This window comes from Nannobrachium achirus, assembly GCF_963921795.1.
Source record: "Nannobrachium achirus genome assembly, chromosome: 19".
NCBI classification, from domain to species: Eukaryota; Metazoa; Chordata; class Actinopteri; order Myctophiformes; family Myctophidae; genus Nannobrachium; species Nannobrachium achirus.
Window position 1 is genome coordinate 32,067,191 of NC_137826.1, and position 19,285 is coordinate 32,086,475.

At 43.8% G+C, this 19,285-nt stretch overlaps 1 protein-coding gene across 11 annotated transcripts in view; it reads right to left on the reverse strand.

The window, feature by feature from the left end:
* LOC308303945 (RNA-binding protein Musashi homolog 2-like) overlaps positions 1-19,285 on the reverse strand; it is a 280,804-nt gene that overhangs the window by 51,209 nt on the left and 210,310 nt on the right. For all 11 annotated transcript variants that reach the window (XM_080748484.1, XM_080748485.1, XM_080748478.1 and 8 more), the window contains one exon: positions 5,158-5,272. In XM_080748484.1, coding sequence (XP_080604610.1) covers positions 5,158-5,272 — 115 coding nt within the window. The remainder of the gene's footprint in view (positions 1-5,157; positions 5,273-19,285) is intronic.

Genomic DNA, 19,285 nt, shown 5'->3' on the forward strand with positions numbered 1-19,285 from the left:
AGGCCGTGTGTCCTGGTGGTGCTACTGTATAATAGGCCAATGTAAAAAGGGTGGCATATGTTTCTCTCACCATAGATCTTTCATGGATAATCGGACGCTGCATGCATGATTTGAAGCATTGTGTTCCAAAAATGTGTTTTGCCAAAGTCTACCTGCTGGTGGCGCTAACAAGGCCAATGTGAAAAAGGTAGCATTTGTTCCTTGACTAGTGGGAATATGTGTGGCAAATTTCACGGTAATCACAAGCTGCGTTGATGATTTGAAGCCATTTGTTCAAAAACGGAGCAATCCTGCAAACTTTGGAAGCCAATATTAGCCAATCAGGATGGAATATGGAAAATCAGATGGATCGGACTTGATGACTATAGAGATACTGTGTACCGATTTGCATGATTTTTGGATAAAATCTCAAGGATAATAGGAAAAATTATGTTTTACATAAGTCGGCCTCCTGGTGGCGCTATGAAAGGCTGATGTGAAAAATGCAGGGAAGGGTTTTTCTTGGCCTCTAGGGAATGCACTTACAAAGTTTGAAACTGATCGATGGAGTTATAGGTAAAACCACAAATCGGCCTGTTATAGCGCCACCATGAGGCTGATTTCAAAAATTTTAAGTGGCATTTCTTCTTCGACCTAGTGGAACGTGTGTGCGCGATTTCATGATAATTGCACTTTGCGTTTGGGATTTGAGTCGATCACATGACTGTCGAGATACTGCCTACCGATTTGTAGGATTTTGGACAAAATCTGTAAGAGTAGTGCACAGAAATGTGTCTTGCGAACATCGGCCACTAGGTGCGCTAGAAAAAGCCCATTTGAAAAATTTAGGGCAGAGGTTCTAGATTGGCATCCAGGGAATGTGTGTGCTCACTTTGGCAGCGACCGGGCCAACGGCGACTGAGATTAGCTGCACACAAAACTCTGCGAGGACACACGGGACACACGGACACACGGACGGACGGACGGACGGACGCACGGACACACGGACGGACGGAGGGGAAAACATACACTCTGCCCCATGCCTTCGGCTGGTGGAGACAACAAAGGAAAAGAGAAATTGTCGAGCGATACAAATAAGCGATTTAGCATTAAATCCATCGCTCGCAGTCGGAGCTGCAGAGAAAAAAGAAAGGGGAAAAAAAGAAAAACTGAACCGATCGTTCATGGACATCAGATTAACGTGGTAAGACGGCTAGTCCAAAATACCCTTTAACGCTCACAATATCTAGTGTACAGCCAAACAGATATACATATATATATTTGTTTTTAATATAATAAAATACATCTGTGAGCAAGTGAAACCTATCTAGACCTGGCCCGGTCGGGAAGTACCAATTGAGTGTAATGTTTTATTTTGTTCTCGTTCTCGATTTCTCCCATCATCAGTTGCAGGCTGCCACTGCCTCTGACTTTTCTGAAACTCGATCTCCACCTGAGCAGGGCTTCAGACTGCCATCAAAAGTGTGCCAGTTTACATTTCATCCTGATCACATTCGTGCAAGCACATTGACGATCATTAAGCCGCTACACTGTACAGTCAGTCAGTACATTGATGAAACATGCTTCATAGGCATTTTCTTCAAAGCAAACTGACGTAACGTCATGTAATGTCTCAAGAAACGACTCGTTACTGAAATCAAATCACTGGTGCACCCAAGACTAACATATTGATTGTCTAATAAAGTCTTTGAATTTGGCGAATTGCCTTGCGTGTGTGTGTTCACTACATTTCATTTGAACAGGTTGTGTGCAAGCATACAGTCCATGCAAACGCACGCACGCGCGCGCGCACACACACACACAGTATCCCCCCCCCCCCCCCCCCCCCCCGCCCAAAAAAAAGAAAAGTCATTAGGAGGCAACACAGAGTTTCAGACTTAAAGGGACAGGACTGCAGCCAGTGCTATTGGTGGGAAAGTTATAGTCTGGAGCCCTGCTGAACATGTCTGATCTGAAATGACTACAGATTGATTTCATCAGTGTCTGCCATATTGCTTTTACCAGTCCATGCTTCACGTAAGTCAGGATAATAGTTGGAACTTGAAACGATTGATGTAAGATAGATAATATTACAAAAATATTGTATTGTTCTGTAGTGTTTTATGCACAATCAGCAGGTAATGGATATGAAAACGTATAATGTGAGAGATATCTAACACGCTCCACTGCCGGCAACGGTAGACATTTTGATGGGGCAAGTATGTTAAGATCATTAAGTATGTACTGTGTGTATACATACATACGTACGTATACACACAATTACATACTGTACATACGTACATACATACTGCACATACAGTGCATACATAAACTAACACAAACACGCATGATTTTGTTCTACTTGATAGATACGGTAGATATAGATCAATACTGTAGATAGATGAAGAGGACGTGTGCAAAAGAGAAATGAACAGAACACAGGAGGTCAAAAGTGATACAGTTGGATCATAAAACAAAGAGACCCTGAGGCATGGGCTGGGCGCTAATGAGGATGGGGGGGGTGGGGGGGTGGTGCCAGCAGCTGAGGTCCCTGTAGATGAGATCTCTCCCTGACATGCATGTCCCTGTCATTACCCGTGAGGGTGAGGGGAGGGGGAGGGGCACAGTGATGAATCCTTAATATGACATTACACCAATTTTCCTCTTCATTTAGCCTGCTAATGTCCTGGTCTGCTCCTTCATGCCCAGGGCAGCCCATACCAGACTGGACTAGAAATAGACCACTGTGGCACTGATGGCACACCTTGACGCAGCCTAATTAGGGGAAGCAGCCACCTAATGGGCATGTCTAGACCAGAGTTAGGATTAGTTTTGTTGTGCAATACGCATGTATTTGTTATGCTGCATATACTTATTGTACGGTAAGAAATCCTAGCATGATCAAAACCACCGTTGTTGAGCATGAGACATGCATATGTAGTATGCATGCATGCATATTGCATACAGGCAATGGTAATAGAAGCACCATGAAATGCCACAATTTGTACTGCAAAATAAAGCACATCCAGACTCTTATCTAGAGCTCTCTCTTTGAGGAGGTTCCAGGGGCTCCTCGGCCAAATGAGCAGACCAGTTTAGCTATTCAATTCACTTAAAATATTATTACAAAAGCATTAATCAAGGACTAGCTATTCTAACAATATGTTAAACCATTATGAATCACCATTTTGAATCAGTTTCTCTTGTGATTCATATTCAGATTAGGGATGTGAAATAAAATCGATAACCTTACTGAGGTTAGGTTTAGGGTTAGGGTTAGGGTTAGGCAGAGGTTAGTATTAGGGTTTGGGTTAGAGTTTGGTGATCGATCCAAAGGGTGTTCGACCTAATGACATGTTACCGCGCTGGTTGGGTTTGGTTCATCCTCCTCCTCCTGCTTGCCATGAGCATGTTTGAGACGAAAACTCGCATTGGCAGCGCCGTCGCGTGCGATGATTTTGTCAAGATTGACAATAAAAGTTAACAACACAAAGTATGCGTATCCCTCGTCATCAACATCAGTGATGTCAAATCACATTAATGCGAGACACCCGGTCAGAGAGCAGAGTGGCAGACTTCGCCGTGAAACTAGCTCTGGAGCCTCTGGTCCAAAGAGCTCAGCTAACGCTATGGACCATAGCTAACCGTGAAACAAAAAACCTCGCCGTTGTGATGCACAGGCAGAAAAGATCACTGATTTGACAGCCAACGATATTATTATGCCAAGGAACTATATTAGTGTTGTCGAGGGGAAAGGCTTCCTTGAACTGATGGCATTTCTCCAACCAGAATACACTGTGCCCTGTCGCCAAACACAGCGCGACGAGAGAGAGAGAACGTATGCTGAGTTATCCGGAATGATCGCCCCAATACGCAATCGCCCCCAGTTTTTTATGTTTAGGAGTACTTTATGGATTTGATCCCGGTGCCGGGGCGACCATGTTTTGGGACGAGTAGCGCATTTTTCCCTCTCATCTCAACTGTGCAGCAAAAAAAGAAAAGAAAAGAAAAGGCGTCTTTTTTTATTATTTCTTTTTAAAGAAAAAAACGTTTGACACGTCGATTTTTGGCCTCGACACGTCAAATCGCAAATAATTAGTCGATTAACTTCCCTAATTCAGATTGAGATCCATTAAGACATTTCGAATTTCAATTAAATTTAAACAAAAAAATGTTTTCATCTCAGGGTTCTTAGGACAGACTCATTTGAAATGGTTGTCCCATGAACCGATCAAAGTCAATCTGGCTAACCGTGACGTGGAAAAGTTGATCAGTTGTCGCCTTGTCGGTACTCACAGCTCATTATTTTAACACATTTAGGCCTGCCTGAACACATTATTACGCAATATTTTATGCTTTAAATATTAAAAGATTGCAGATATACAAGCTCACAGCGCGGCGCCATTTTTGCAAATCTTTGAATATTTTGACCCGATTCTATAAGTGTCTTCTAAATCCTTCTAAGGTTTTTTTTATTTTTTATTTTTATTATGTTTCTGTCAGTGGTTCTCAAAATGTTTCATGCCAAGGACCCCCAAAACTACATGTATTTGGCCACGGACCCCCATCTCAAAATATGTTGTTCCACCCACCCATATTGTATCAGGGACCCCCCAGAAGCAAATATTTGAGTTACAAATGTTCACTTTCAAAAAGATATATTCAAAGTCTTGCCAATTTTTTATTTTTTTTTATATATATACAGTAATTGCCGGACTATAAGCCGCAGCTTTTTTCCCATGTTTTGAACCCTGCGGCTTATACAAAGGTGCGGCTTATATAGAGATGTTTACAGCTAACGGCCAGTTAGTTAGATTTACAATGGTCTTTAACAAGGATTTATATATAGATTTTTACAGCTAACGGCGCTCTAGTGGGAAGCAGGAAGGACACCTGCGGCTTATAGTCAGGTGCGGCTTATATATAAACATTTGTTTTTTGTTCTAAATTTAGCTGGTGCGGTTTATATTCAGGTGCGGCTTATAGCCCAGCAATTACGGTATATATATATATATATATATATATATATATATATATATATATCAGCGCGGCACTCAGTGAGCTTGTATATCTGCTATTTTTCAATACTGTAGCTAAAGCATTCAATAATTCTAGGTGGGCTTATTACATTGGTATATACATTGCTGATTGGAGGGGATGTGTTTGTGTTGTACTCACTCAGCATGCCCATCCCTAGCATGAAGGCATCCATGGTGTAGGGGAGCCCTCGTGCACGCCCTCGTGTGCCCGGTGGGAACATCACCTCCTTGGGCTGGGCCTTCTTACATTCTACCTACGTAGAGACACGCACGCGCACACGCACACGCACACGCACACACACACACACACACACACACACACACACACACACACACACACACACACACAATCAGACAACAACAACAACAACAACAACAACAAGAAAAAGGAATTAGACTTGTGCAGACAGATCTGACAGGAATGTCTTTGCTCTTTTGAGGTGGCATTGCGTTTGATTTTCATACAAAAGCTAGGCAGCCTAAAAGTTATAATCATGTTCCTTTTGCATTAATGGGGGGGGGGGGGTTAGGGCTCCAGTGATATACCTGGAGATACATAAATTCTCTCAAAGTCAAGAGGAACCATGCTGGTAACCCTTCGCAGAAGAGGTTCTGTTCCTAAGCATGCATGTAAGACCTCCTCCATGTGGCAGTATGTTCACTATCTCCCTCCAGTCCAACCCAAACAACAATTTCTCTCCATTACACCAGTAAGACTCCCTAATCGGGAGATAAGCGACCGTCAGGTCGCAGCGTGATTTTAGGGCAAAATGTGTAGGAGCAATGTCCAAAAATGTGTTTGAAAAAATGGGCCTGATGGTGGCGCAATAGCCCGAGTTACGGCATTTTATGTGCGCTGCAGTGGCGGGGGTCCTCCACTAGGGGCATCCATTTTGGAGCACCAGGAGTCGGTGGTCCCCGGGAATTTCCCGTGAACAGCCCTGTTTGGGTGGTCATTTGGTCATTCTTGCACTTTTTGGCGGCGGCGGAAGGGGGTCCCTGGGGGTCCCTGGAGCTCCGGGGGTCCCTGGTGGGGTGGAGGTTGTGGATTGGCAGGCAAGGAGTATGTGTGCAAAGTTTGTCATGGATTGGGGCAACGGTTGCGGAGATATGAGTTGGGGAAAAGTGTGACGTGACGGACAGACAGACTGACTGACAGACTGACATACAGCCGGTGGAGGTTTTGGTAGTAACTGCGACCTGACGGTCGCAACAATGTATATAGGAAAACACATTTTGAATCTATTTTTTTTTCCTTCCCCAAAGTGGTAGCGTGCCGTGTTTTAAGGTCAGGGGAGAAAACTCTTCTTTTCCATACATGCATTAATCTTTTGGCGCTCGCTCACTTCATCACAGGCTCACTCACAACACGCACATTTTCCCCATGGCTGGATACAGACGTGTTCTCCTCCTTCATGAAATGCGTAAGCTAGGAACAAGGAGATGAGACACCGGAGCGGAGGAGGCGGGAGGGTGAACAGTCCCATTAACCACACATCTATCCTCTCCTTACAGATTAGACGGAAGCGGGAGTCTGGGCTGACAGGCCTTGAGTCTATCGTGCTGTTGTTTGGTAGGCCGAGTCTCCCCATGCTGAACAATCTATCTGCTCCGCTGCATTGTTTGGCCATAAGCCTGTCCATCTGTTTGTCTGTTTGCCTCCTGGCTCCTGCCGGCTTCTGCATACTGCCTCCACTTAGGCAGTGTTTTTTTTTTTTCCCTTTCTCGCAGATACTGCCTTTTCACATGTCACCCAGGCCTGCTACACAAGACAGGCTGCTGCACCGGCACCGTGTTCCCCTCAGCCCAAGCAAAGCCCAGGCATCCATACAAATAGACCACTCTGCAATTCTGACAGACCAGGGGTGTACATTGCTATTCACGCACGCACACGCACACATCCGCTCACGCAAACACTCCGTGGCAGAAACAAGTTGCTGAGTTGAAACTAAAAGTAAGAGTTCATATCTCTGAGGTTTGCCGTGTTAGAATAATATTTTAACTGTTGGTGTATGAAAAGTGGCCGTCTCGCTGGCTCCGTGGATTAAAGCAGTCCCACTGAAGCGCTCAGTTCCCTCTTGCTACAGCAGTGCCACTTTGTAGCTTGTCACTGCCTCTCTACCATCCCTAACATCACTGTGTCATTACACAGCAGCTATTAAAGTAGGGATGGGCCGGGGGGGGGGGCTAAGGGTTGGGACAAGAACATCCCCGCACACCACCCAGGCCCTCACCGGTCTGCACAGCCAGTGGTGTTAATTTACTTAAGTACTGTACTTAAGTACAATTCGGAGGTATTTTTGGAGCTGTGTGAAGCACAGGCTCCCTATACGTGGCCGTGTGGGTCTGTCTGTGTGTCTGTCTGTGTGTGTGTCTGTATGTAGCCTGAACTTCCTAAACTTCGGCACGCCACTAGTCCCACAGTTTTGCCACCACACACTCGCGCCATATGTCAAATCTAAGAGAAAGGTTCTATAGTTTAATTGATATTAATTTATTAGTGAATTAATTTTCCCCATTGACTTATAATGGGAATCGCAAAAACTCACATTCAATTATTTGTCTCTCGCAAACCATAGGGGCTAGAGTTTCAAGACTTGGAGAGGAGGTTCATAATGATTTCAAGGATTAAATAAAAAATAATTGTGTCATTTGGCCGCATGGTGGCGCCATAACACCCCACTTTACGTTTTGGCCTGTAACTCTTGAACCGTAGGTCGGAAAATTAAAAATATTTTTTCCCTGGATTCCTTGGGTCATGACGCATCTCCCCATATAGGCCACGCCCATTTGCGCCATGATAGATTTTACGCCATCTTGAATTTTCTCCAAAACACACTTTTTGCTCCTTTTCCTACATATTTTCTTCAAATGTCACAAAAATCGGTACACATGATCCACACACACACACACACACACACACACACACACACACACACACACACACACACACACACACACACACACACACACACACACACACACACACACACACACACACACACACACACAGCTCCACTTCACAAGGGTGTGATTTTTTTACTTCACTTGAGTATTTCCAATTTTCAATACGGTACTAATACTCCACTACATCTCGGATCCAAATATTGTACTTTATACTCCACTACATTTATTTGAAAACTTTAGTTACTACCGGTAGTTACTTTGCAGATATAAATGATTATATTATAACACATACATTCATTCACTTTAGCCCTATTTTATAGCTAGGGCCTAGGCTATTTGAAAATAGTCGATCTACGCGTTGTGAGTGTTGTGGGCTTTCGTACTTTGACTCAAAGTACATTTTGAATTCCAGACTTTAACTTGTATTTCTACATTGCCGTATTCATGCTTTTACTTAAGTAAACCATTTGAGTACTTTTTACATAAAGTAGGGGTTGGGACAAGAACATCTCACCACTGAAGCCCTCACAGGTCTGCACAGCCGGGGGACAAACAGTGGTGTAAAAAAGTAATACATATTTTTACTTACAGGTAAGTAGAATTATCAATACTGCAATGCAGAAATACTCTGTTAGGGTGCCCTCACACCAAAATACCTATGAGAGTGGAATCCGCGTTCCGCCAATGCATTTCAATGAGAGTGAAGCGGTTTCATGCCAGCAGAGGATTTCTGCAAAAAACGCTCCCTTATCATTGAAATGCATTGGCGGAACGCGGATTCCACTCTCATAGGTATTTTGGTGTGAGGGCACCCTTACAAGTAAAAGTCCGGAATTCAAAATTTACTTGAGTGAAAGTACAAAAGTATTGGCATCAAAATGTACTTAAGAAAAAAAAAGTACTCATGAAGCAGATATCTTCCATTTCATGATTTCAAAACGTATAAAATCATTTGAAAATAGCAGATCTACAAGCTCACAATCGTGACGCGTTGTGAGCTTGTAGGTCAGCAAATAGCCGAAGTCTATAGGGCTGAAGTGGTTGATGTACAGTATGTTTTGTAATAATATTTAAAATCTACAAAGTAACTAGTAACTAAAGTTTTCAAATAAAGGTTGTGGAAAGTTGTAAAAGTACAATATTTGGATCCAAGATGTAGAAGAGTAGAAGTAAAAGTACTGGAAATTGGAAATACTCAATCAAGTACAAATACCTCAAAATTGTACTCAAGTACAGTACTTAAGTAAATGTACTTGGTTACTTTACACCACTGATGACAAAATAGCTGAATTCTGTGCAGACGCCAGACGTGACAGAAGCTCTCCCTGTCCTCAGTTCCCTCCTCCTACACTTCCAGCGAATCATGCTGGGACACAGTCCCAGGGGTGAGTCACACACCTACATCTTGCTCACAGTTCTGTCTCTTTGATATATTCTAGGACAGGGCTCCCTGTCATGGCTTTAAAACCAGCCAGGAGACCAGGGATTGGGGCCTGGGCTGGGTGTCAGCGAGTGTAGTGTGTAGGAGTTCACTTGCTTCAGGCACATGGAGTATGTACTGTGTGTGTGTGTGCGTGCGTGCGTGCGTGCGTGCGTGCGTGCGTGCGTGCGTGCGTGTGTGTGACACACACACACACACACCAAGTGGACGCACACACGCGCACACAAACACGCAGACACGCACGCGCACACACCAAGTGGACGCACACACGCGCACACAAACACGCAGAACACACACCAAGTGGACGCACACACGCGCACACAAACACGCAGACACGCACGCACACACACCAAGTGGACGCACACACGCGCACACAAACACGCAGACACGCACGCAAGGACGCACGCACACACACACGCACCACCGCTCACTTCAAACTTGGTTTAATTTTTTCATAAATGAATGCCCTACCTCGTCGTTCAATAGCTCACAATGCGTTACGATGCAACGTGATGTGAGATTGTGGATCGGCTGTTCTGGTGGTTAAGAGCGCACAAGTACTGTGTTCAATCGCAGTACTTGCGCGCTCTGCTGGCTCACAAGTAGGCCATATATGGGAATGAGTGCAGACAGAGTGCAGTCTAGACTTGTCTTTGGGTATTTTTTATAAATACTGAACCAATGAAAAGTATTAACAAGAATATGTGACTAAATAATAACTAGAATGGATCTATTGGAAAACATAGACATTTTTAAATTTCCTGAAAAGTCGCAGTATTTGTCCACCGACAACGATGGTACTGTAGGTGTTTTGCTAATTCTCTAATAATTGAATTTATTAGCAAATAATATGAAAGCATAATTACACTACCGGCAGATTGTCAACATTGCTCTGCACATGTGCCTTTCTGCAAACTATAGAAAATAAGAATATTTGCACATCTCACATGTTTGTACTGCAGGTGCAAAAGGAGAAATCTGCGTCAACGGAGAAAAAAACAATACCCCACTTTTTTTACTGCTGAGCCTTAGGCTAAGAACTTCACTTTCTTTAGAAATGAGAGCACACACACGCAGACACGCGCACGCACACACGCGCGCACACGCACACACACACGCACGCACACACACACACACACACACACACACACACACACACACACACACACACACACACACACACACACACACACACACACACACACACACACACACACACACACACACACACACACACACACACACACACACCGTCTATTTTCCCTATATTTGAAATCGGGCTTAAGTGGTAAATCCATAATTTCCCTACATAAAGTGGAGTCAAAAGTAAAATATATTTGCCTTTGAAATTTGCCTTGGGTTAAAGTATTCGAACATACAAATACTCAACCATGCATGCTGACAATCCAATCTGCCAATTGGTGTTGAAATGGACGCTGTGTGAAATATGGTTCAGTGGAACTTGTGGTATAAGCACTGTTGCTAGACACTTGAAGATTAGGCAATAATACATTTGACCTCTGAATAAAATAGACTGAAGAGTGTGTTGTATCAGAGTTTGATACACATTTTTTGCTGTACTACTACTGTTACTGCTGGCTACTCTTACCCCCCAGACCAGGGGACTAAGTACAGTGAAAGGTCAAGTTTATTAAGTATTGACGGTTCATGTGGTTAAATATCTGAAAACACAAATTGACTTGAAACCAAATACACATTGTGCCTTCAAATGATGAAACTACATGGAACCTATGAAAAGGTTGTGGGGGCCCCTGCTTCATCTCTTTCTCAACTAAGGAGTCCTTGGCCTGAAAACGTTGAAGACCACTGCCCCAGACCATATGGAGATAAAAATGACACAGTTGCTACTGTGTTCATAAAACCACCTGACACACACAGTCCTGTCCTGACCTCGTAAACAGAACTCCCATTCCCTGCAGCCTTGTGGTTGTTGTGGGAGCTGGATGAGTGCTTGTGTGGGTGTGCTGTGTATGTGTGGAACCAATCAATTAAGTATTCTATAGCCTATTGTGACCTGAGGCCGATTCTACGATTTTTTTCTTCTTCTAAAATGTTCAAAAATAACAGATGTACTGTATGGCCTGGGCGGCTGGCGCACCTCGGCTCAATGGTAGCCTGGCTGGGTTTGAGTCCCGACCTTTGCTGTGCCTGTGTATCACTCCCCATCTCTCACCCGATTCCTGTGAAACTAGTGTCCTATCAATAAAGGCAAAAAATACCCCAAAAATATAAACGGCACGGCACGAAGGATGCGCTGTGAGCTTGCATATCTGCAATCGTGACTAATAATTGAAGCCGAGGCCAAATTGGGCCGAATCGCATGGATGAGCCCTGACAGCACATGGTTGGTGCTACAGACTCCAAATTTTGCACGCAGATAGCTCAGACCTTTGCCTACGTTCTTAGCTAGGCCTCGACCCGACCCGATATGCGGTTTTCCGGAACCAACGCTAAAGGTTCGGAATCTCCATATGCGGAGTCCTGACTACTAATTGAAGCCAATGGACGCCGAAACTGAATGGCCCGAATCGCATGGATGAGCCCTGACAGCACATGGTTGGTGCTACAGACTCCAAATTTCGCACACAGACAGCTCAGACCTTTGCCTACGTTCTTAGCTAGGCCTCGACCCGACCCGATACACAGTTTTTTGGATCCGGCACGAAAGATTTGGAATCTCCTTATGCGGAGATGACTGACATCGGGCTGTTCCGGAGCAAGCGCTGACTCATTGTGACATCACTTCATAAAAGGCTCTGACATCACATACGCTAGATGAGTCAACTAAAAATCTCTCTGAGTGTGGCATAAACTAAAGTCTTTCTTCCTCTCACTTCGAGGTGAGCAAAGTTCAGGGTGCTCTTCAGAGCGGTTGGGTTCAGGGGAATTAGCGGGCTGTGCCTTTAAGAGAACCAGGTGAATAATGTGGATAAGCCCGGGCAGTTCCCTCTCACGCTAAACTTAAATAATAAAGGGGAATAAGGAGCCCAGGGGCTAGGGAACTCCGGGGCGCTCTGTAAGTAAAGTAAGGGGTGCTGTGTCTGCAGAGATCTCCATATATGGGCATAAGTGGACAAAGGCAAACAGATGGTCAAAACGGGTCCTATGACAACAGGTATAATGGGGTTTGCATTAAAGGGTAGGGCCGGAACTGGTACTGTGTCTGCAGAGATCTCCATATATGGGCATAAGTGGACAAAGGCAAACTGATAGTCAAAACGGGTCCTATGACAACAGGTATAATGGGGTTTGCATTAAAGGGTAGGGCCGGAACCGGTACTGTGTCTGCAGAGATCTCCATATATGGGTATAAGTGGACAAAGGCAAACAGATGGTCAAAACGGGTCCTATGACAACAGGTATAATGGGGTTTGCATTAAAGGGTGGGGCATTCATTCCCTATTTTAAATTCGGCGCGCGTGTTTCCCGCCGCAGCAGGTAGTCGGGGGCACTAACAGATGCAGAGATCTCCATAATGGGCATAAACGGACACATACATCAGATACAGAGATCTCCATATATGGGCATGAAATGGATGCAGACAGACAGATACAGATATCTCCATATATGAGCATAAATGGACACAGGCAAACAGATGGTCAATACAGGTCCTACAGAGATCTCCATATATGGGCATAAAATGGACGCAGACAGACAGATAACTCCATATATGGGTATAAATGGACACAGGCAAACAGATGGTCAAAACGGGTCCTACAGAGATCTCCATATATGGGCATGAAATGGACGTAGACAGACAGATATCTCCATATATGGGCATAAATGGACACACGGCCAAACAGATGGTCAAAACGGATCCTATGACAACAGATATAATGAGGTTTGCATTAAAGGGCAGGGCATTCATTCCCTATTTACATTGTTCCCGAGTTGGCCAGGTCGCCGACTAGACGCTCGGCCGCCCGAAGGGCGGCCGAGCTTCTAGTTTTTTTAATAGCCAACGCTTAAATAAAGGTATACTGCTGTATGTGTGTGCGACTGCGTATTTGCCCCCATTTTAGGGTTAGTTACAGTAATCTTTGGGCTTGGCAGCCACTAAGTAGAGAACCAATATTTCAGTAGCACTGGCCCACAGAGTATAGACACATCACATGATTGGTCAACTGGCTTGTCTATCATTTGAATACTGGCCTAGTAGCCCAATCACAGGCTATTGTGGCCCAGGAGTCCCACCCAAACATACCGGTATAACAGCTGATACAATGAGTTGTGGGCTTGTAGATCTTCTGTGTTCGGTTCGCACCGGTTGTTGTGGGCCGGAGGCACACATAACTGAATTAGCTGTTCATAGACGATAATTATAGCCTTTAGCAGGAATGAAGTTCAATATGAGCGGGTGCCGGGTGGCTTAAAAGAGATTTTGTAATTCCGAGCGTGATTTAAAATGAACACTAGAGGAGTAACTGACTGTGTAGCCTGGAGGAACCAGGCTCTTTCTAAGGACTAGAGGGGCTCCCTATCCAATACCGGCTCCCTATTGGTTCACCGATCTGTGTGCCTGCCCCCGCTCCCCATAGCACACAGCTCAGAGCCCTGATGTCACAACATTTGGTTGGGGAAATGGAAGGTTGAGTCCCACTACTTCCTATGCCTGAAATGTCAACAGTTTAGCCCAGGCTCTTAGCCGAACGCCAATGAAAATAAAAGCCTGAGTAGCGAGGCTACTGACTGTGTAAATTTTACCTGTGGTAGCCTATGTGCCAGCAAACACAATAAGCCCCAGCATTTGAGTCAACAAACCGTTCAATTTACGGATAGTGACCGTGATGTAACATAACAGAGCGGGAAGGTCATGCTCTCAGAGTCGCAGACAACCCGACCAGAAACGGTACCCCCCCCCCCCCCCCCCCCCCGGGATGGAGAAAAAACACACAGCCGGTGGCCACATATAAAATTGAGAGCTGGGTTAAGGAACTCTGGTGGTTCTGGCTACATATCGTGGCTGAATATGCTTCGGTTTACACATGCGTACAGAAACACTTCTGCTGCTTTTATTGATATTGCAGCGTTCTAGAGTCCCGAGCTAGAATCAAACCCAGCAGATCGTGTCAAGAAAACTCACATGGGGGCGAGTCGCGACCGAGTCTTTTGCAGAAGTACATGCTACAATATTATTCATTCATTTCATCGATGAGATACAGTAGGCCTACAAATCAGCTGGAATCACTGCTGTAATTTCACTTTCTAATAAATATCCATATATAAGATCAGCAATTTATGCTTTGATTTTAAGATATTCTTTAGTCGCCCCAAAATTCCCCCATTAAATTGGGTTGTGGTAAAGTTTGAGAACCCCTGATTTACAACATTTGTCTGCTGTGTGTTTACACAGTTGGTCATTTTAGGAAAGCGGCTAGTACAGTAAACACTAAAAGAACATTTTGAACTGTAAAGCAATATCAATTTGAGGAATTAGAGGGTCTTTTATAGGGTCAAATGGAATTACATGGTGGCTACAAAGTAACAACCTAACAACCCAATACGTCATGATGACAGTTGCGGAATATAACATTTGGATCACTTCCAACTGTTGAACCAATGCTGTACTGTAGTTCAGATGGGCTTGTGCACGCCCAACCGAGTAAGCTATCAAGCTTAGGTAGATACATGGATTTTAGTCCAAATAATTGTCAAGAGAGAGATTTTGGGGGAGAGAACTGGTTTTACTTCTCACACCAAAGGGTAGGATCTGCTCATTAACGTACTGTAGTCATGCATGCCTTTTAATGGTGGTATTTGCTTTGGGACTAAGTTTATTAGTTAAATAAATTCCACTGTAATTCTATCTAGGGAGATGAATTTAACCAATTAAACATCACCATTGAATTCAGAATGAAATTCATACATAGTAAAGTATGAGACATTATATATTAATATTCAGAAAGTCAGTTCGGGTTGCTAAAACACACTGTTCTGACATCCAGTCAGAACACTCTCAGTGGTACAGCCTGGCCTGCTAATGTAGTTACTTTGTGGCAGTCTACAGTATTTATTTGACTGCTTGTTGGTTGACTACGGTTCATGCAGCTTTCTCCATTCTTGCTCTTTGTAAGTAGAGCATGCTAAACGTCTAAATTATAAACATTTACAGGATCAAAAAAGTATAGCGTGTCAGCTGCTTGTGTCTCTGTGTTATTTTAAAAGTGTCAGTGCATTTTCCACGCTTTTTTAACATCAAATATCACTTTTCACAGCTAGCAGCATAATAAGAAAGCTGAATATATTTTGCCTACAAAATCCCTAAAACCATTCACTAAGCATCCCCCTCTATTATTGGATCCACTCCGCTGGGAGATTCTGATAATGTGTCTCTAATCGTCACTGTCAGGCAGAAACCTCGTACCTCCAAGTTTCAAATTTGTATGTTTTCTTTCGTAAAGTAAACCCCTTATTCATCATACAAGACTGTCGCACAAAACTAGTGAAAATAGCAGATCTACAAGCACACAACGCCTTGTGGTGAGAGGCGTTGTTTGCTTGTAGATATTTTCACTATTTTAAATAGTTTTTTTAAATAATAAAAAGGAAGGTTTTGGACATACAAGGTTTCCACCCGAGAACGACATAATGCGGATGAACTTCTTTCACAGAAACAGATTTTAAATGCTGGCTACCAAAAAGTTCCCTGAAGTAAATCTGTACTTGTGAATAAAATAAGTCACTGACACACTTTTAAAACAGGGAAGCAGTGCAGACTTGCTTCTCCCAATCTGGTAATTATTATATACCCACCCAAAAGACTAGTGGGAACATAATGACTTCTCTTCAAGGCTCAATCATGCAATAGGAAGCAGGAAGGAACATCTTCTAAATAAGAGGCACACAAATTGCACTCAGAAATGTTATGTGTGTACAGTGAGAACGGAGCAACCCATCCAGTCTGTTATGACCTGTGTAACGACTGTACATTAGCATCGCACTTAAACCTTCTAGGAGAGTGAGAATTTACATTTCTCAGTTCACCGATGTGCTGGTCTTTACTGATGTGTAATGTGGATCCTATTGTCCTGTAGTGCAGGGTTTTTCAAAGTGGGTTCTGTAGCACCCTAGGGTGCCGTGACGAAAGGCCAGGGGTGTCTCAGAATACTTTGATAATAGGCTATTTGGAATTGATCAATATCACTTCAGTTTAACCACTTATACTTGGACCTGAATCAATGGACCTGAGTTGCATTGTACTTGGTGTGGTTCCCCCCCTACAGTACACCTAAAATGATTTATAACTTTCGATCTGTCCTATGGTGGAAACAGATATTCTCTCAAGTTTTCCTTGTGACATACTGTATCTTCAGGGCCGTTTTAATGTCTTCCGGGCTGGCAAAAAAGTAATCAGAGTAAATGTAATCCGAGTATGTCCTGGACAGAATACTGACAATCGCGGGCCTCATTGCTTTTGTAACAGCCGGTAGAAAAGGCAGCGTTTTATCATATGATGCCGCATGCATCTTATAATGCAAAATGCATCATCATTCATGCTGAAATACTAAAATATATCAAAACACATATTGAACTAAAAAAATCAAACCTCGGTTCGAAGTGGAGCGGTGAATCTGTGTGTGTGTGTGTGTGTGTGTGTGTGTGTGTGTGTGTGTGTGTGTGTGTGTGTGTGTGTGTGTGTTTGTGCCTGCACAACAGCGCCCCTCCTTTAACTTGTGTGGCCACTCAAGGTATTGCCAGGCTACAGACATACCCAGCCAGCCAGCCAGCCAGCCAGCCAGCCAGCCACAGACATACCTGTCTATTGGGAGCGCTTTCACCGCTCCAAAAATAACTCAGGATTGTGTTGATCTCGTCCCAAACAACAATCCCCTTGGGATAATAAAGGTATCTATCTATCTATCTATCTATCTAATAAAATAAGATCTGGTTGTCCCAGAAGTGAACTTGCCCTTTAAGAGCTAGATCAGGAGAAAAATTCACTTTTGTGCAGCAGCATAACACTGCTATGGATGAGGGAGACAGGTCTTCCCGGTCACGTGAAACCCAGAGTGTTTTTCTTCACCACGGTAGCCTTGTACATTAGCTACAGATTAATATTGTTTACGTGTCAACGCGTCGAACGCGTCGTGGGCACCGGGAAACGTCAAAGAGTTTGGCACGTTGGCACGTCGTGGACATCAAATGAGTTAACAGGCAATGTTTGATAGGTATCATTGTGAATTCATGTTGGTCATCTATAAAGGCAGGGTGGGAGGAGAGCTCAGATTGTGGAAATGATGGATCGACTCCTGTCAGAGAATCTGTCATCAGCTTTGTGCCACCTTCGATCGGTTTCTTGATGATGCTCATATGGTCTGGAAATTAGGCAGCGTGGGAAAATATTGCCACGTCCAATCTTCCATTTATCAATTTCCCCCAAAAATGTTTCCCCATACTAATAAAATGTGTGAGTGTTCTGCTACAGAGTAATATCAGCTTTTTATGCAGTGGTGCCCTGGAGAAAAAAAGAGCAGCTAGTGCTGAGCAACTAACAAAAATTCTGATAAATTAATACATAAATGGAGAACTTGTTCAATTATTTAAAATCTACCAAGTTCAGGTATCAGTTGAATTTGATGTGCTTAAAGTTGTACTTTGCAAAAGGCTGCTTGCTAATAAACACATTATGAAGGAATGACACTTTCCCCAGCATGGTGGACTTCCAGCCAATGCAACACATGAAGTCATACAGTCAGAGAGGAGGAGGCATGATGATAATAATCCATATCATACTATGAGTATAATATATATAGTATGGCGTATGTCGTATCTGTTCAGGAAACCACGTTGGCCATGCGATAGGCAGCTATCGTCGATATGTACGAACTATGACTGAATCATACTGTACTGGGGGTGGCATGGCTCAGGGGTAGAGTTGCCGTCTTAGAACATGGAGGGTTCCCAGTTCGATCCTGGGTTCCCCCAGAGTTAGTGTCGAAGAGTCCTTGAGCAAAACTCTGAACCCCTACCGTAGTTGCTCCCGATGAGCAGGTTGGTGCCTTGCATGGTTTCCTCCGCCATCAGTGTATGAATGTGTGTGTGAATGGGTAAATGTAATGCAAAATCTATGTAAATGCACCATTTACCATTTACAGCACACGGACAAGGGCTGGCTGACCAAGTCCTTTGGGATCCAACGTTACATAACATATTATGCGGGTGGCAGAGCCATTGCCTGCTGCCTGTACCTTTTGACAGGTCAGGCCAGGACAAGGTACGGTAATCTAGGTTCTATCTGCATCAATCATTTATGACCTATCTTACATAATAGTCATAAGGAGGATGGATGAGGTCTACTGCATTTCTGCGTAGCACTTCACTTTTGGGTTTTTCTCAGTTGAGTAGGACTGTTAACTGTCTGCATCCAAACTGTTGGGTACAGCCCCCTCGGTTCAGTCTGTGCAATTATTTTGCCCAGAAATTAAAAGTTCCTTCATCTTAACCCTGTTTGGGAGGAAAATGGCTTCCCTGTTAATTATAATGGCAAGTAGATGCCAACTCGTTCATTCTCTTGGCCCTGACCCTTATTGATTGTAACAGAGAATGCTAAGCGGATAGGGAACTGTCGTCTAATGAAGGTGAAGGGAAGCTCACCTCTGTCATAGTGAGGTATTCTTGGTAGGAAGATTGTTTCACCCCTGTTTGTGCCTACTGCAATCTCACACTCAATGACTCTGTCCATCATTTGCATTACCACCATTCTGGTGCCATTCTTGAGAGTGCGGTCAGGACCTGATTGCAGGTTTCTAAGCAGCATGACTGGTGTGCCTACTTTCAATTTGAGGTTATGATCAGGGATTCCAGAGGGTGTCAGTGAATTGAGTAATTCCACAGTCACGTAATCCTTGTGGTCGTCCTCCTGAATTGAGTCGGCTGAAAGGTAGACTCTCTCTTCTGT